This window comes from Camelus bactrianus, chromosome 11 (assembly GCF_048773025.1).
Source record: "Camelus bactrianus isolate YW-2024 breed Bactrian camel chromosome 11, ASM4877302v1, whole genome shotgun sequence".
NCBI classification, from domain to species: Eukaryota; Metazoa; Chordata; class Mammalia; order Artiodactyla; family Camelidae; genus Camelus; species Camelus bactrianus.
This window is the reverse complement of record NC_133549.1, coordinates 16836922-16850926: the sequence shown is the minus strand read 5'-3', so window position 1 is coordinate 16850926 and position 14005 is coordinate 16836922. Positions and strand designations below refer to the sequence as shown.

General features: G+C 56.2%; 1 protein-coding gene across 5 annotated transcripts in view; it reads left to right on the top strand.

The window, feature by feature from the left end:
* Nucleotides 1-14005, top strand: part of INPP5A (inositol polyphosphate-5-phosphatase A) — a 158036-nt gene that overhangs the window by 55066 nt on the left and 88965 nt on the right. For 2 of the 5 annotated variants that reach the window (XM_074373340.1, XM_074373338.1), the window contains exon 1: nt 8352-8579. The exons of the other annotated variants lie outside the window; for them this stretch is intronic. In XM_074373340.1, coding sequence (XP_074229441.1) covers nt 8367-8579 — 213 coding nt within the window. In that variant the 5' untranslated portion in view covers nt 8352-8366. Of the gene's footprint in view, nt 1-8351; nt 8580-14005 lie in introns of those variants that run through there. 5 annotated transcript variants of the gene reach the window in all.

The window sequence follows — 14005 nt, the reverse complement described above, 5'->3', positions numbered from 1 at the left end:
CAGAACTGAATATGACCTTCATGCTTTCTAGAACCCTTGGAATAATTTTTGCTTTCTTGTACAACTTGATCAAAAGACAGAAGGCAGCAGAAAATGTTCATTGTGCCTCCGTCCTCAGTTCTGATTTTCACGTGTTCTGTCCTAAACGTGGCCACAGCACCAGAGAGGGTGGCCAGGCTTCCAGGAGATGCAGACCCTGGCGTCACCCCGGCCGGCCTCCCCGCGCCTCCCCGTGCCGCGCACCCGCCGTGGCTCTGACCTCTCCCGGGCATCGCACTCCTGCTCCATCACTGGTGACGTTGCGGTCTCCCCGGTCGAGCGCCCAGGCCCGGTGCGGGAGCCGCTCCCTGCCCTCGCCCCCTCGCCCCCTCTGGGCAGCAGCAGGCCTCAGTCCCCTTTCACCCGAGCGTCCCCCTCAGTCCTGTCCCTTCTCTGGGAAGCAGCAGGGGCTCTAGGCAGGTGTGACCAGGTCCTCCCACCCTCCTGCTTCCGTCTCGCCGGCTGAGAACCCAGGGTCCGAGCAGCGACCTCCGGGTGGCCCACCCCCCGCCTCCCTCTGTCTCTGCTTTGTCCCCCTGCCCTGCTCTCCCTGGACGCCGCCCCCCACCACCAGTCCCCCCTCTCCGTCTCTTGGCCCTTTCCTTGCTGCCCCTTGGAGAGGCCCCTCCTGGTCGCCCCTCGGCCTCCCCAATACTTATAGTGCTCTGTGGAGTCTCCGGGGCCTGAGCCTGCCTCCTGCATCCACTGGCTGCGTGGTGACTCCTCTCTCCCGCTGGAAGTGCAGGCCCCACCTCTGCCGCTGGCTGGCTGCTTGTGTCCCCCCGCCCTGCAAATTCATATGCTGAAGTCTAACCCCAGTGTGATGGCATTTGAGGTGGGGCCTCTGTGAGGTGTTAGGTTCAGAAGAGGTCAGGAGGATGTGGTCCTATCATGAGATGCGTGTCCTCAACGAAGAGTAGGAGACCCTGGCCTGAGTGGTGCTGGGGGGCCTGGCACCCCCGCCCTCGGAACTCCCATTGCCATGTGGAGAGACAGCTGGAGACTGCCAGGGTGGCCCGGGGCCGGGTGCTTGGGGGGCCCCGGCAGGCACGGCTGTTCTGCCTCTGATGGTCAGAACCTGGTTAGGCCTGGTTTTCAGGTTCTCATCTGCACGCGAGCTCCTGCTTCGTATCCTGAGCGCCTGGGGGGGCGTGTTTGTGTTGGGGGGTGCTCCGCTCTTGGCTGAGTAACAGTCAGGGTCGCTGCACAAGGCAGACGGGTGTGAGTGAATGTCCCCACCCCCACTCCGCCTCTAGTGCGGTGGCACAGCCTCGCACCTGCCGTCTGCGTTCCCCGTGGAGGGCGTCTCCCTCCCCTGCCCCAGGTCTGCTCGCTCGGACAGCTGACTATTTGGTAAACTGGGAACGCTTTCTTTGTAGATTAGTGTGCACTGTTTTAATGGCTTCACAGTCTCACATCAAATGGACGGACAGGCCATCGTTTTTCAGTCATTTTTCTACTGATGGACCGTAGCTAGTTTCCAGTTTGTTTATAGTAATGCTGTAGGTAAAATTTAAAACAGATACAATGTTGACTCACATACAAATGTGAAAAATCAACAACTGTTGAAGATTTTTTTTTCATTGAGATAATAAATATTTGTTATTTATTAATGAGGGAACCAGTTGGATGTTAGAACTGGTTCGAATAAGAATCCAAAGTGCAAAGCCATGGCTTCTCCTGTCAGCAGCGCGGGGGTGGATTTGCTTCAGGGACGCGGACCTGGCCAGTAATCACCTGGTTCCGCCGGACACTGTGCGTTCCTGCGGTCGGCGTCACGGCTGTTGTTTAGAATTCACAGGTGTGCAAAACAGTTCAGAGGTAAGGCAGAGGTAGCCCAGATGCAGGCGGGCACTCCCTAGTCTCTCACAGCTTTTCCTGACAATAACTGAAAAAATCACATGGTGAGTAGTATCTGCTTCCAGCTAACATGGAGGAACAGGTACCAAATTTACCCTCTTGCCTTAAACAAATGAGAACCAGAAAACGTAGATGAAGCAAGTGTCTTCAGACCCCAGGCAGCGGGCAGTGGCACGGAGACGCGGACGGAAGGTCAGCCCTGGTGCATGAGAGCGCGTCCCGGCTGGCACCCAGCAAGGTAACGTTGACAGCTGGATTGCTGACAACCGATCAAAAACTACCGGGCGGATGACGGAGCAGGGAGATAGGACCTGGTGAGGAGGAGGTCCGGCAGCGGTGCGGCCGGAGGTCTGTCCGTCTCACTGCTCTCGGAGACCCTGCTTTGGCCTGTTGTTTCTCTGTTTTCTCTTTCACTGACTTCTGCTCTGTATTTTTTCCTTTCTTTTGATTACTTTGGGTTTCCTTTGCTCTTCTATGTCTAATTTCTGAAGGTGGGAGACAGGAATGACCAACTGCAGAGATTTGACATGGGCATTATCACTAACAATCCTACAGATGTTGAACAAGTGATAAGGCTAGTATTGTGGACAACTTTTTGCCAAAAATTTTGGACATTTATTTGTAAGGAACATAGTTCTCAAAAAAAGGATCAAAACTAGGTCAGAAGAAATAAATGAACCTTCTATTTATTAAATTAAAATTTTGCTCAATGCTTTTTCACAAAAAAACTCTCCAGGACCAGGTGGTTTCACTGACGAATTCTGACAGACATTTCAGCAGGAAGCAATACCCTTCTCCAGGCCCTTTTCAAGAAGTCGTCGAGGCATGGGTGATACTCCCTGACTCACCTGTGACTCGAGCAACACCCTGACATCAAAGGCAGACAGAGGCATTGCGTAATAAACATGCAGATCCGCATCCCCCGTGGAGCAAATGCAGAATGTCATGGGCATTAAGCACATCAAACGCATAGAACTATTTTATATATAAAAACGTGAGATACACATACACACGCATATAAACAATAGCATATCGAAAAGTTAATGCCTCAGCAGCACGGAATGCAGACCTGAAAACAGTGCCATTTGCAGCAACTCGCCTGGACCTGGACATCGTCATTCTGAGTGTAATAAGCCAGAAAGAGAAAGACAAGTACCATCTGATATCACTCGTAGGTGGAATCTGAAACAAAACGAAACAAAAAAAGAAAAAAGAGGACACTAATGAACTCATCAACAAAACAGAAACAGACTTGCAGACATAGTGAACAATCTTATGGTAACCAGGGGAAACGGGGTGGGAAGGGATAAGTTTGGGAGTTCGAGATTTGCAAATATTAACTGCTATATATAAAAATAGATTAAAAAAATTCTTCTGTATAGCACAGGAATCTATATTCAATATCTTGTAATAACCTTTAATGAAAAAATATAAAAACAAATATATGGCATATATATGCATGACTGGGACATTATGCTCTACACCAGAAACTGACATATTGTAACTGACTGCACTTCAGTAAAAGAGAGAAATAAAAGGAATGCAAGCCTGGCTTAACATTCAAAAATTAATAAGTAGGGGTAACCATGTCAACCAGTTGAGGAAGAAAAACCATAAGGTCATCTCAATAGATACAGAAAAAGCACTTGACAAAACTCTAAAACCATTTCTGATGAAAACTCCCATCAAACTAAGAACAGAAAGGAAGGCCTGCGATCCGGAGGGAGCCCTGCCAGCCCCACAGCTGACAGCGCACCTCACGTGGGAGGCGGATGCTTCTGCCTGAGGGCTGGGGTGGGGCAGGATACCCCGTCTCAGCTCTGTGCAGCATGGCCCTGAAGGTCCTTGCCGGTGCAGTAAGGTGGGAGAGGAATAGTCACCCAGATCTGAAAGGAGGAGGTCACATTCTTGTCCATCGGCAGAAGCATGGCTGGCTATTTAGGAAATCATGAGGAATCCACAAAAACCGCGCTATCACTAATACAAGTGAATTTATTTAGTTTGCAACATACAAGGTCGATTTGAAAACATCTTTTTAATTTTAGTTATGAACATTTACAGTAGCACCAAAATGAAATACTTGGATATAAATCTAATGAAATATGTTAATATCTGCACACTGAAAACTGTAAAACACTGATGAAGGAACTCAGGGGAGATCTGAAGAAATGGATGTTCGTGGATTTGAAGACTCAATTATGTTAACACGTCAACTCTCCACTAATTGAGCCAGCAGTTTAACGCAGTTCCAGTCAGAATCTCTGCAGGATATTTGGGTAGAAGACTGCAGGATGGTTCTACAGTGTACGTGGCGGAGCAGTGGGATTTGAATAGCCAAGGCAGTTTGGGGGGAAAAACCAGTAAAGTTTAAGGGCTCAGACTTTCTCAGTTCAAGACTTACTGTTAACCTACTACAATCAAGCCAGTGTGCTTGTGGCAAAGGACAGAGAAGCGGATCAGGGGGACAGCAAAGAGATGCAGTGATGGACCCTCAAATACGCCACGTGATTGACGGGGGTTAAGGAGAATTCCATCAGAAAAAGGACAGCCTTGTCAACAAATGGTGCTGGGACAATTGGACATCCATTTGCAACATAATTTTTCCATGCTTTGTACCATACAAAACAATTAAAATAGGTTGTAGACTTAAATGTAAAACCTAAAATTATGGAAGTTCTAGAAGAAAGCAAGGCAAAAATCTTGTGGATGGCAAGTAGACTTGTGGTGCTGATCACTCTGCAGTGTATGCAGATGTTGAATGACAACACTGCACACCTGAAATGTAAATAAATAAATTTAGCTCTAAGTTCCCCCAAGCGCCCCCCCCCCAATCTTTGTGACCTTGAATTAGGCAAAAATTTCTTAGATGCAATGCCAGAAGCATAATTCATAAAAGAAAAAAATTGGTAAATTAGGACTTTTCATAATTAGGAACTTCTGCTCTTTGGGACACTATTAAAGATGAAAAGACATCACCGGTGTCGGGGAGATACTTGTAAATCATCTCAGATACATAAGGAACTCTCCAAAGTCAATAATAAGAAAGCAAAGAACCCAATTTGAAAATGAGCCAAAGATTTGAATAGACACTTTACCAAAGACGATACGCAACTGGTAAGTACACATGTGAAAAGATACTCAGCGTCGCTGGTCTTTCAGGAAGTGCAAATTAAACCCGCAGTGAGATACCGGCACGTCTCTGTTAGACAGGGTGGCATTAACAAAACCCCACGGTACCGTGTGTTGACCAAGGATGTGGCGCACCTGGCGCCTGCTGGCGGGAATGCAGAGGGGCACGGTCACTTGGGAAAGTCTGCCCGTTTTTATGAAGCCAGCATAGTCAACACGTGACCCACGGTTCCCACCCTGTTTACCCCGGACATGGATGTGTCTGTTCACACGAAACCTGAAGCCGCGTTCCCAGCCGCTTTCTCTGTCATCCTCTGTGAGAAGCCAGCCTCCAGGCTGCAGGGCCGGGTTCCTGCAGGACGTGGGGCCCGGGGCGGGGGCGAGCCAGGGCACCGGGGCCCTGCACGGACTCTGTCGTCCCTGCCCGGTGCGCAGCCCTGGGCTCAGGCAGGTCCTTGTCCTTTCTGGCCCCGCTCACTGCTGTGGACTCAGCTCGACGTGCATGGTGAGGGGCTCAAGTGTGAACAGACACCTTTCTAGAAATTAATCTCAAAAAGAACAGCCTGGAAGCAGGGCTGCCAGCTCTCGCCTTGTGTGGAGGCTGGTGTGGCCCCTACTTCCCGAAGACACCCCACTTCTTTCTAAGCAGAGTCTGCTGATGTAGCCGGGGCTTGGACTCCTCACCCCCCCGGCAGGAGGCAGCGTAGCCAGGACCCCATCACAGGCCCAGGGCTCCTGACCCAGTGCCGCCTGCTCCCGGCTGTGTGGCTGCAGGCGAGCGCCTTAACCTCTCTGTGCCCGCTCCTGGCGACAGCAGTGCCTGTGCCTGGGGAGCCCCGTGGGGAGTGGTGGGGTAACTGCAGGTGAAGTGTAGGCCCTGAGCTCGTGTGAACAGTGACGAGTCAGGGTCCCCGCTGAGCTGCTGGGTGCCAAGCCGCTGTCCTCCTGCTCCGGACCTGTCTGGCCGCGCGCTAGGGGTGGGGACGGACGGAGGAGAGCTGGCTGACTGGCTTCTTCCTGGACAGATGGGTGGGGACGGCTCTTCCGAGCTCCGAGTAGTTGAAGGAGTCACAGAGGAAGGGACTGATGGGTTTGAATCAATAAAACTCAGTTTTGAAAAACATTGTGACAAATGGAGGGGGACACGTGAGCTGCAGGAGAAAGCGGCCTGAGGCCCGTCCTCTGCAGTCTGCCCAGTGCCATCCAGGAGGGGCGGCCTGGGGAGCGGCACGTGGAATTCAGGGTTTTCTAGGTGAGAAGAAATGGGTGAAGTTAATTTCAGGAATGTTTCATTTAATCCAGTATGTCTAAAAATTACCGTCTCGACATGGTCGATCCGTTGCCGAGGTGGAGTGTGTATTTCTTGCTGCCTCTGGTTCCCGAGTCGCCTCTCCGAGTGCCCGGCGCCCAGCGCAGCTCTCCCCGCCTGGGCGGCTCCTCCGACGTCCCCGTGCCAACCAGAGCAGCTTTGCCCCTGGAACTGAGAGAGGCGGGCCCACCCGCTCAGTGCCCACTGGTGTGGCGGCACTGGCGTGTCCAGCCGCCCTTCTGGAAATTGCTCCGACCCCGGGGCTCCCTCTGAGGTGACCGTTCTGGAAACCCACGCCCACGGGGCCTCGCGGCTCAGCCTCTGCGGTCTGTTTGTTGGGCTTTTGATGGTCAGGAGTAGCTTGCGTCGTGTTGCTCACTGTAAATATTTGATGACAGTTATTTAAGTTCACGGGCGTAGACAACAACTGGCCGCAGGCTTCTGGTGATCTGTGTTCTGTGTCCTCACGTCCTGTTTCCTTCGGCCTCGTAGCTGCGGGGTGGCCGGCGCTTGTGGCCCTGCAGTGGGGACGTTCTCAAACTCCATTTCACAAATGAGAGAACGGGGGCCTGAAGAGCTTCTGAGACCTGCCTGAGTTGCGTTGACAGGACGGGTGCCCCGTTGCTGTGATTCCGAAGGCCGAGCTGGCGGCCGAGCTGGAGACACTGGGCAGGGGGCCGCAGAGCAGGCGGAGGGAGCGGCAGTGGTGCGGGCTGGGGAGGCGAGGGGAGTCGGTCAACTGTAGGAAGGGATCAGTTGGCCTCCCTGGAGCAGGACAGAGGGGTGGAGGTGAAGACGCAGGGATTCCGAGGTGGGGGGAGGGCCCCCCATGACAGCCGTCTGCGTGGGAGAGCCCGGGGACAAGGAAGGAGGGCGTTTGGTGGGACCAGCAGGAGGGGTGGGCCGGAGGACCTCGGTGGGGGTGGACAGGGCTCACTCAGGCCCTCGGGTTCCCCCCTGCGGGGTGCCAGCATGGAGGCTGGGAGGCTGGACCTCTTGGGTGAGCCCTGGGGCGCGGGCACAGGGACGCTTCTGCAGGGGCCTGTGTGGGCACAGAGCGGGGCGGTCCTGCGGGCCAGGGCTCGGGAGGCTGCTGACGCAGGGTCCAGGGCCCCTTTGAAACGGGGAGACTAGGGATGAGGCCGTCACTGGAGGGCGGCTGAGGGCTGGGGGCTGGTGGGGAGCTGCCCCCTTTGGACTGAGCGCCCACGGCGCCGGCCCGGGGGGGGCGGGGCTGGCTCCAGGAGGGAGGCTCCAGGAGGGAGGCTCGCATCTTGTGCTGCGACCACGAGTCTGCGGCTGCCAGCCGGCCCTGTGGGCAGAGTAGAAAGCCAGGCGCCTGTCTGCCCAGGACCCTGTCTCGGGGGGTGGAGTCCTTTTTAAGTTAAACTCCCACGGTTCGTGCAGAGCTGTGTGAGCTCTGATGCTCCAGAGCAACAGGTTTGTTAGGACCGAACCAGGCTCTGTATTTCTGTCTCTTTGGAAGGGGCAGCCTGGTGTTCAGCTGTCCGGGTCTGGTGGACAGCAGCTTTGCAGTCAGCCATCGGGCGTGCCTGGGGGAGGCGGCGCCCGGGGCCAGGGGCTGCACTAAGAAAACTCCAGCCCCGCGCTTTGGGGCGGCCAGCCAGGCCCACACCATCCCGGGGTCACGGAGTGGCCCTCCTGCCCCACACAGGGCCAGGGAGACACCGTGGCTGATCTGACGGGCGAGGTCCCTGGACTTGTGGTGTCCTGGGTGCTGGGCCGTGAGAACAAAGGCTGGTGCCCACCACCTGCTCCTGGCGCCTGGGTGGGCGGCTGGTGTGGGGCCTGCGCTCGTCCTGGGGGCAGGCGCCTGCCTCCACCCACCCACGCGGGGACCGCTTAGCCCCGGGGCGGAGGGAGTGCAGCGGGAGGGGAGGACACCCTGCTGAGGGTGGGCGCTCGTCCCTGCGGGGCCTCTTCAAGGCAGTCGGTAAACAGCAGCGGTCTTTTCCTCTCGAGAAATTCCTTTGTCCCTCTGGCTCCTTATCTCGGCTCTCAGGCTTCCATGGGCTTGTTTGCAGGATGTAATTCCTTTTTAGGTCACTCAGATACTCCTCTTCAGAAAGAGCCTAACAAGGCCTGGCTGTTTCTATTTTTAACGCTGACTAGGGCCAGCCGCGGCGGGCGGGGCTGTTCTGCCGGGTTCCTGGGAACCCGCGGCCTTCCTGCTCTGCCACCTGCCGCGCTGGGAGGGGCTGCTTTCCGTGCGGCTGGATGGGTGTGTTTTTTTGTATTCGCTATGCTCTTCCTTGCTGAAATGTCTAATTTGCTCTCTTTCAAAATATTGAGCTTTCCTTTGAAAGAACCCACGCGTTTTGATCAGTTGCCTCCTTTCCCCCTGAAGTTAGCAGAAGGGCCTTTTCCTCGTGAAGAACTTGGCCAAGCAGGTGTGCAGCTTGGGCGGGGCTGCGCCCAGGTTGGGTGGGGCAGGAGCCCGGGAGCCAGGGCTGGGAGGGCCGGGCTGCCTGCTCACAGCGCCCCGCCCGGCTGCCTGGTCCGGTCCCTGCTGTACTGTGTTCCCTCCAGGCAGACGTGGTTGAGCTTGCGGTCCCACAGCCTGGAGGGGCTTTTCCCGTCCGTGCTCACGATGTCCTGCGTCGGCCCTGGGGGGATCTCCAGGGAAGGCCAGCAGCTCTGTCCTCAGCTGCCAGGAGGCTTGGGCTGGAACTTTAGTGTGCGGCTCTGGGGCGCGAACGACCGTGGGGCCCATGCCCCCTGAGTCCCCCACCGCCCACCTCCCGGCCCCCATGGCATTGGTGGTGGCGCTGAAGTGACACGGCCCGTTTGATGCTGGCTCTGTGTCCGGCCTGTGCACAGTGACTGTCCAAGCAGGCCTGTGAGAAAGGACACTCGAGAGCCCAGGGCACAGGCATGGGGTCTCCTCCAGGAAGCGACCGAGCAGGAGTCCGAGTGGGCAGCTTCCAGGAAAACCCCGGCCGCCCGGCAGCCCCCTGGCACCGATGGTGTCAGTCGTCAGGTGCGTTGCTGCCGAGTCGGGTCGCGTAGCCTCCAGCTGAGTAAACTACGTTCAGACCGAAGGTAACAAATGCCCCGCCCTCATCCTTTCCTCATTACTCTACCACGGTGTGCTTCGGGACCCTGGCTACTTGTGTCTTGTGTGTCTGAAGGTGGGGAATACCCTGTGACTGTGCGGGCGTGTCGCTGAGCCCCTCCCAGCTCCGTGTGCAGTGGTGCCGCGTCAGGAGCAGGACGTGGGCCACGCGTGGGCCTTCACACCACAAGAGTGGGGGGCGGCTCCGTGCACGCTGCTGCCTGGGGAGGTGCTGTCTCACACACCCGAGGACATCTGTCCCCTGCGATGTCCAGAACCTAGGACAGAATCCCTCTGTCCAGCCAGGATGCTGCAGCGGAAGAACCACCTGTCACGGGTAGGGTTCGGTGAAAGTGTGGGGTGGAGGGCGTGCTCCAGAATCACCCGCCGGGCGAGCCTGTCCTCCCGCTGTCATGTGGGCGAGGGGCCTCGCTGCCCTGCTGCGGGATGTGTCTCTCCCTCAGTGCCGGTTACTTTTGCCCATAAAGTAGCCCACAGCTTCTCTCACTGGCAAAGGAAAATTTTTTTCTGTTAGCAGAAATCTGCCATAGTATGTCACTAAAATCCAGCATCTTCCAGTGAGCTGGTTTGAATTTCTCATCTTGTAGGGTAATTAAATCTGTTTTAAATGAGGTCTCTGATTTGTGTGTCTGCGTCTCCTTTGAGCGACACAGTTCCAGGTGCTGTCACCTGAGCCCCACCCTCCCCGAGGGGCGGACGGGTGGCTGCAGGCCGCATCCCAGAGGGGACCTTCAGAAGGCACGTCGGTATCTCTTTCTCCCAGCTTCGACACTAAGAACCAGGGAAGATCAAAGGCGAAAATTACAAAATCATCATTTCCCGTCGTTTGGATGCGCTCCCAGCCAAGACCCAGCCCGGAGCTCGGATGGGGCCACAGACTGGCCTGGGCTGGGGGCTGAGGTGGCCTTCGGGTTTCTGGTTTTGCTCCCACGCAGTTACAACGTGAGCATGCTCAGCGAGCTTTTCATTGTGGCGAAACGTCCAGCTTGTTTAAAGTGCAGAGAGCGGACCCAGATTCGCGCTCACAGCCCGCTTTGTTTCGAGTGACACCCCCCCCGGCCCCCGTCATGTGAAGCAGAACCAGACGGCATCGTTTCATCTGTGAATTCCTCAGTTGTGTCTCTGAAGGCAGGAAAAACCCTCACGTGTCACCATGACATCTACAGGGTTAACAATAATTCCGTCACATCATTAAACACCCAGTCAGTGCCCCCACGGCCCCCGCTGTCTCATAACTTACTAGAGTTCATATATTGAAATGGGCCAAAATCTTGGTAGAAGTTAAGCATTTTCCGTAACTTTCTGGAGGTAAACTTGACCAACAGCAGAACCCACCTGTTGGTGGAGCCTGCAACTGACGAGCGTTGCCGAACATCCGCCCCGGGAAGCATCGTGACCGGGGCGGTGTGTGCACCACCCTCACCAGGCTCCTGGTCCCCCGGTGACCCCTCCCTGCAGCCCCGGTGTGCGGCCCCACTGGTCACCCGTCCGGCGGTTTGAGTCTTCCAGAATTCCACGGCACCGGGCAGAGGACACCCCCCTCGCCTGGCGGCCTTCCTTGGCTTCACCTTGGCTCCATGTGGTCAGAAGACAGGCGGGGTGGCTCCCGTCTCTGGGAGTTCGTTAGGCTTATTTTGTGGCCAGCGATGACCTTTCCTGGCGAGGGGGCCCCGGAAGACGGAGTGCCCTGCAGCTGTGGCCTGCACTGTTCGGTGAGGTCTGTGCTGGCCGCGTGTCCTCCTGACGGAGTCTTCTTGGTCCTTGCGAAACGTCCTTTTTCTCTGGGAGTCCCCTGTCGCTCACTGAGGCAGCCGGCCCGGCCAGCTGGGGCCCGACGCACGGGGCGGGTGAGGTGGGTCTTCTCTCTTGCCTTTGGTCCGGGACTTAAGTCCTGCCCCCCACCACCCCACTGAAGGCCTGCACCAGCACCGCCCGGTCCCACAGAGCGTTCTGTGATGGCGGAGATGTTCTGTTTCTGTGCCGTCCAGGACGGTAGCCACTGGCCACAGTGTCTCAGGCTGCCCTCCTGCTCGGAGCAGGTCCCGACCTTTAACATGTAATGTGACCACTGATGCGGGCGAACTGCAGTCAGCCGCCGCGTTACTTGCTTTCTGTGTGTGTCCTCTGGTCTGTCCTGTTGTCCCCCGTTCCTGCTTTCTTCTGGATTATTTCCTTTTTTTACTTGCATTCCATTTTAATTTATTATTGGCTTCTTGCCTCCTGAAACATACTTTTTATTTTTCAAGTGTTTGCTCTAGGTCTCGATACGTGGGCCGAAGTGCCTCGCCTTGTGCTTCCCGCTAACACGAGGCTACTTCCCGGAGGACGTGGACGCGTTGCGGTCGTGTCGGTTTCACGTGGCGTGTGCGTTGTGTCCGTTCGCACGGGGAGCTCCGGCGCGCGGTGTTAGGGCTGCTGCAGCCCCCCGTCCCCCACCGAAGCCCGTCCCTCCTGCCGCTGGCTGTGGAATTAAGCTTTACTGGGGCGCAGTGCCTCATCCACGCCCGCCCTGTGGTGTCGCCACGGACACTTGTGGCCCGCAAAGCCTGAAGTATCTCTGGCTCTTCAGTTACAGTTTGCCCAGCCCGCTCCGGGAGCGCTCGCGTTAGGGCTCGTGGGGACGGAATTGACCAGGTCTTGCATGACGAGAGCTGTCTTCCCCCGGCTGTGACACGGGAAGGGCGCCGGCTGGACGTGTGTGTCGCCCTTGGCCTACACCTCATCCCACTGCTGCCTTGATCTGTATGTGGGTCTGACAAGCCTGGTGTGGGGCCGACTGACTGCACTGCGGGCTGTAGCTTCACTTTAGAAATCTAGGGGTTTTACTCGGGTGTGTCCTGGAGTCGGTCGTTTGGGGTTACTTTTCTCAGGTGCTCAAAAAGCCCTTCAGTGTGTGAGTTCGTCTTTTCTTATTTGGGGGAGGATTTCTTGGGGGTGTCATTTTATTTATTTATTTATTTATCCCTTCTCTGTATTTTCTTTTTAATTGAAATATAGCTAGTCACAATGTGTGTTTCTGGTGCACAGCATTGTGTCCCAGGCGTGCGTACGTATACATATCTTCGTTTCCGTGTTCTTTTTCGCATAATGGTAAACGTTCTGTCCGTGGTTTTGCGTCTCTTCCGCGGGGACGTGGTAGCAGGTGCACGCCGCCCCCGTCACCTCTTTCCCCGACTGCGTTCCGTCCTCTCCACTCTCTCGGTGGGCTCTTCTGGCTTCTTGGTGGCTTTCTTGCTGAATGTTCCTTCAAGTGGATTCTCCCTCGACACTTTGTAACTCTTCTGTGGCGACTTTGTCACCCCCCCAGTCCTCTCCTGAGGTTGTCAGCACATTTATTTCTCTGGCTCTTTCTGACGCATTTCTCCTTCAGTTTTGTTTCTGATTCCAGGTGTTCTTCTGGCCCGGGTGCTTGTCAGAGTGTGCCTACCTCCGTGTGGGTGTCGGCTGGCAGCTGCGTTCTGCTCCAGGATGCTTTCTCTGGGGCAGTGCTTTCTCCTCGATGGTCGCGTGGAGACTTCTCTTTACTGGTTCTCAGCCTGGACCTCCTGTGCGCCTCCCCGTGATGCCGGCACAGGCGTGATTCCTGGCTCCACAGCGCCCTCTCCTGTCCAGCGACATCTGGTGCTTGGGGGCTCCCGGTGCCCGTTGCTGGGCGGCAGGGGTCCTCAGGGCTCCTCCGTCTCGAGCCCCCGTCCCCCCTTTTCCCCTTCCTTTACCCTCGGTTTGCAAGGCCACCTGCCCCCTGGCTGTGCTCTGTCCTCTACGGAGGCAGCGTCCCCTGGCGTGCCGGGCCTGCCACTCCGCAGGGTTTCCCTGCCCGGTGTCTCCCCTTCGGCAGGGGCCAGGTGTAGGACTCTGCACTGCGGGCTGGTCACCAGGCTGGCGTTAGATCCCAGAGCTTTTTACCTTGTGCCCTTTGACCTAAGTCCCAGCCACGGTGACCGCCTGGCCTCTGTTGCTCTGGGTCTGGCTCTGGGACCGCACGTCTGAGCGCGCTCTCGGGCCTGACTCACTCCACGTGTGTTCTGCTCGTGTCACTTCTTCTCGTTTTGTTGCTAGGACGTTTCCCTAAGGAGAGCCTTGCCCTCCCGGACTTGTTTCTCCGCAGGAGGAGACGGACGGCGTAAAGCAGGCAGGGTGAATTCTTGCTGCGCTCTGTTTATTTACCAGTTTTCAAAAGAAGTCCTGGTTCCAGGGTGACCAGTGTGTGGGGTCTTTTCTTCAGTATCGTTGTGAACTCACGGCTGGAAGAACTTTCACGCGTGTGACTTTCAGTCCATTTTAGACGCCCGTGGCCTGTCCCAGGTGGATTGGAGCGTCAGGTGAGGCACAGCCCTGGCTGTGGAGCGGACCCCACCATCCAGGTGGACGGAGGCGGGACCCTCCTCCACCTCCGTAATGCCTTGTGACGCTTCACCTGGCCTGTGGTGAGGTGACCGGAGCCAGAGGCAGGAGCAAGGGTTCTCTGACCGAGCTTTCACCACGAGCTCACCCCGCCCGGGCTGGGGCCAGGCACATGGTCCAGTGGGAGGGCGGGCACAGGGGCTGCGGGTGAGCCCAGAGCAGCAGGT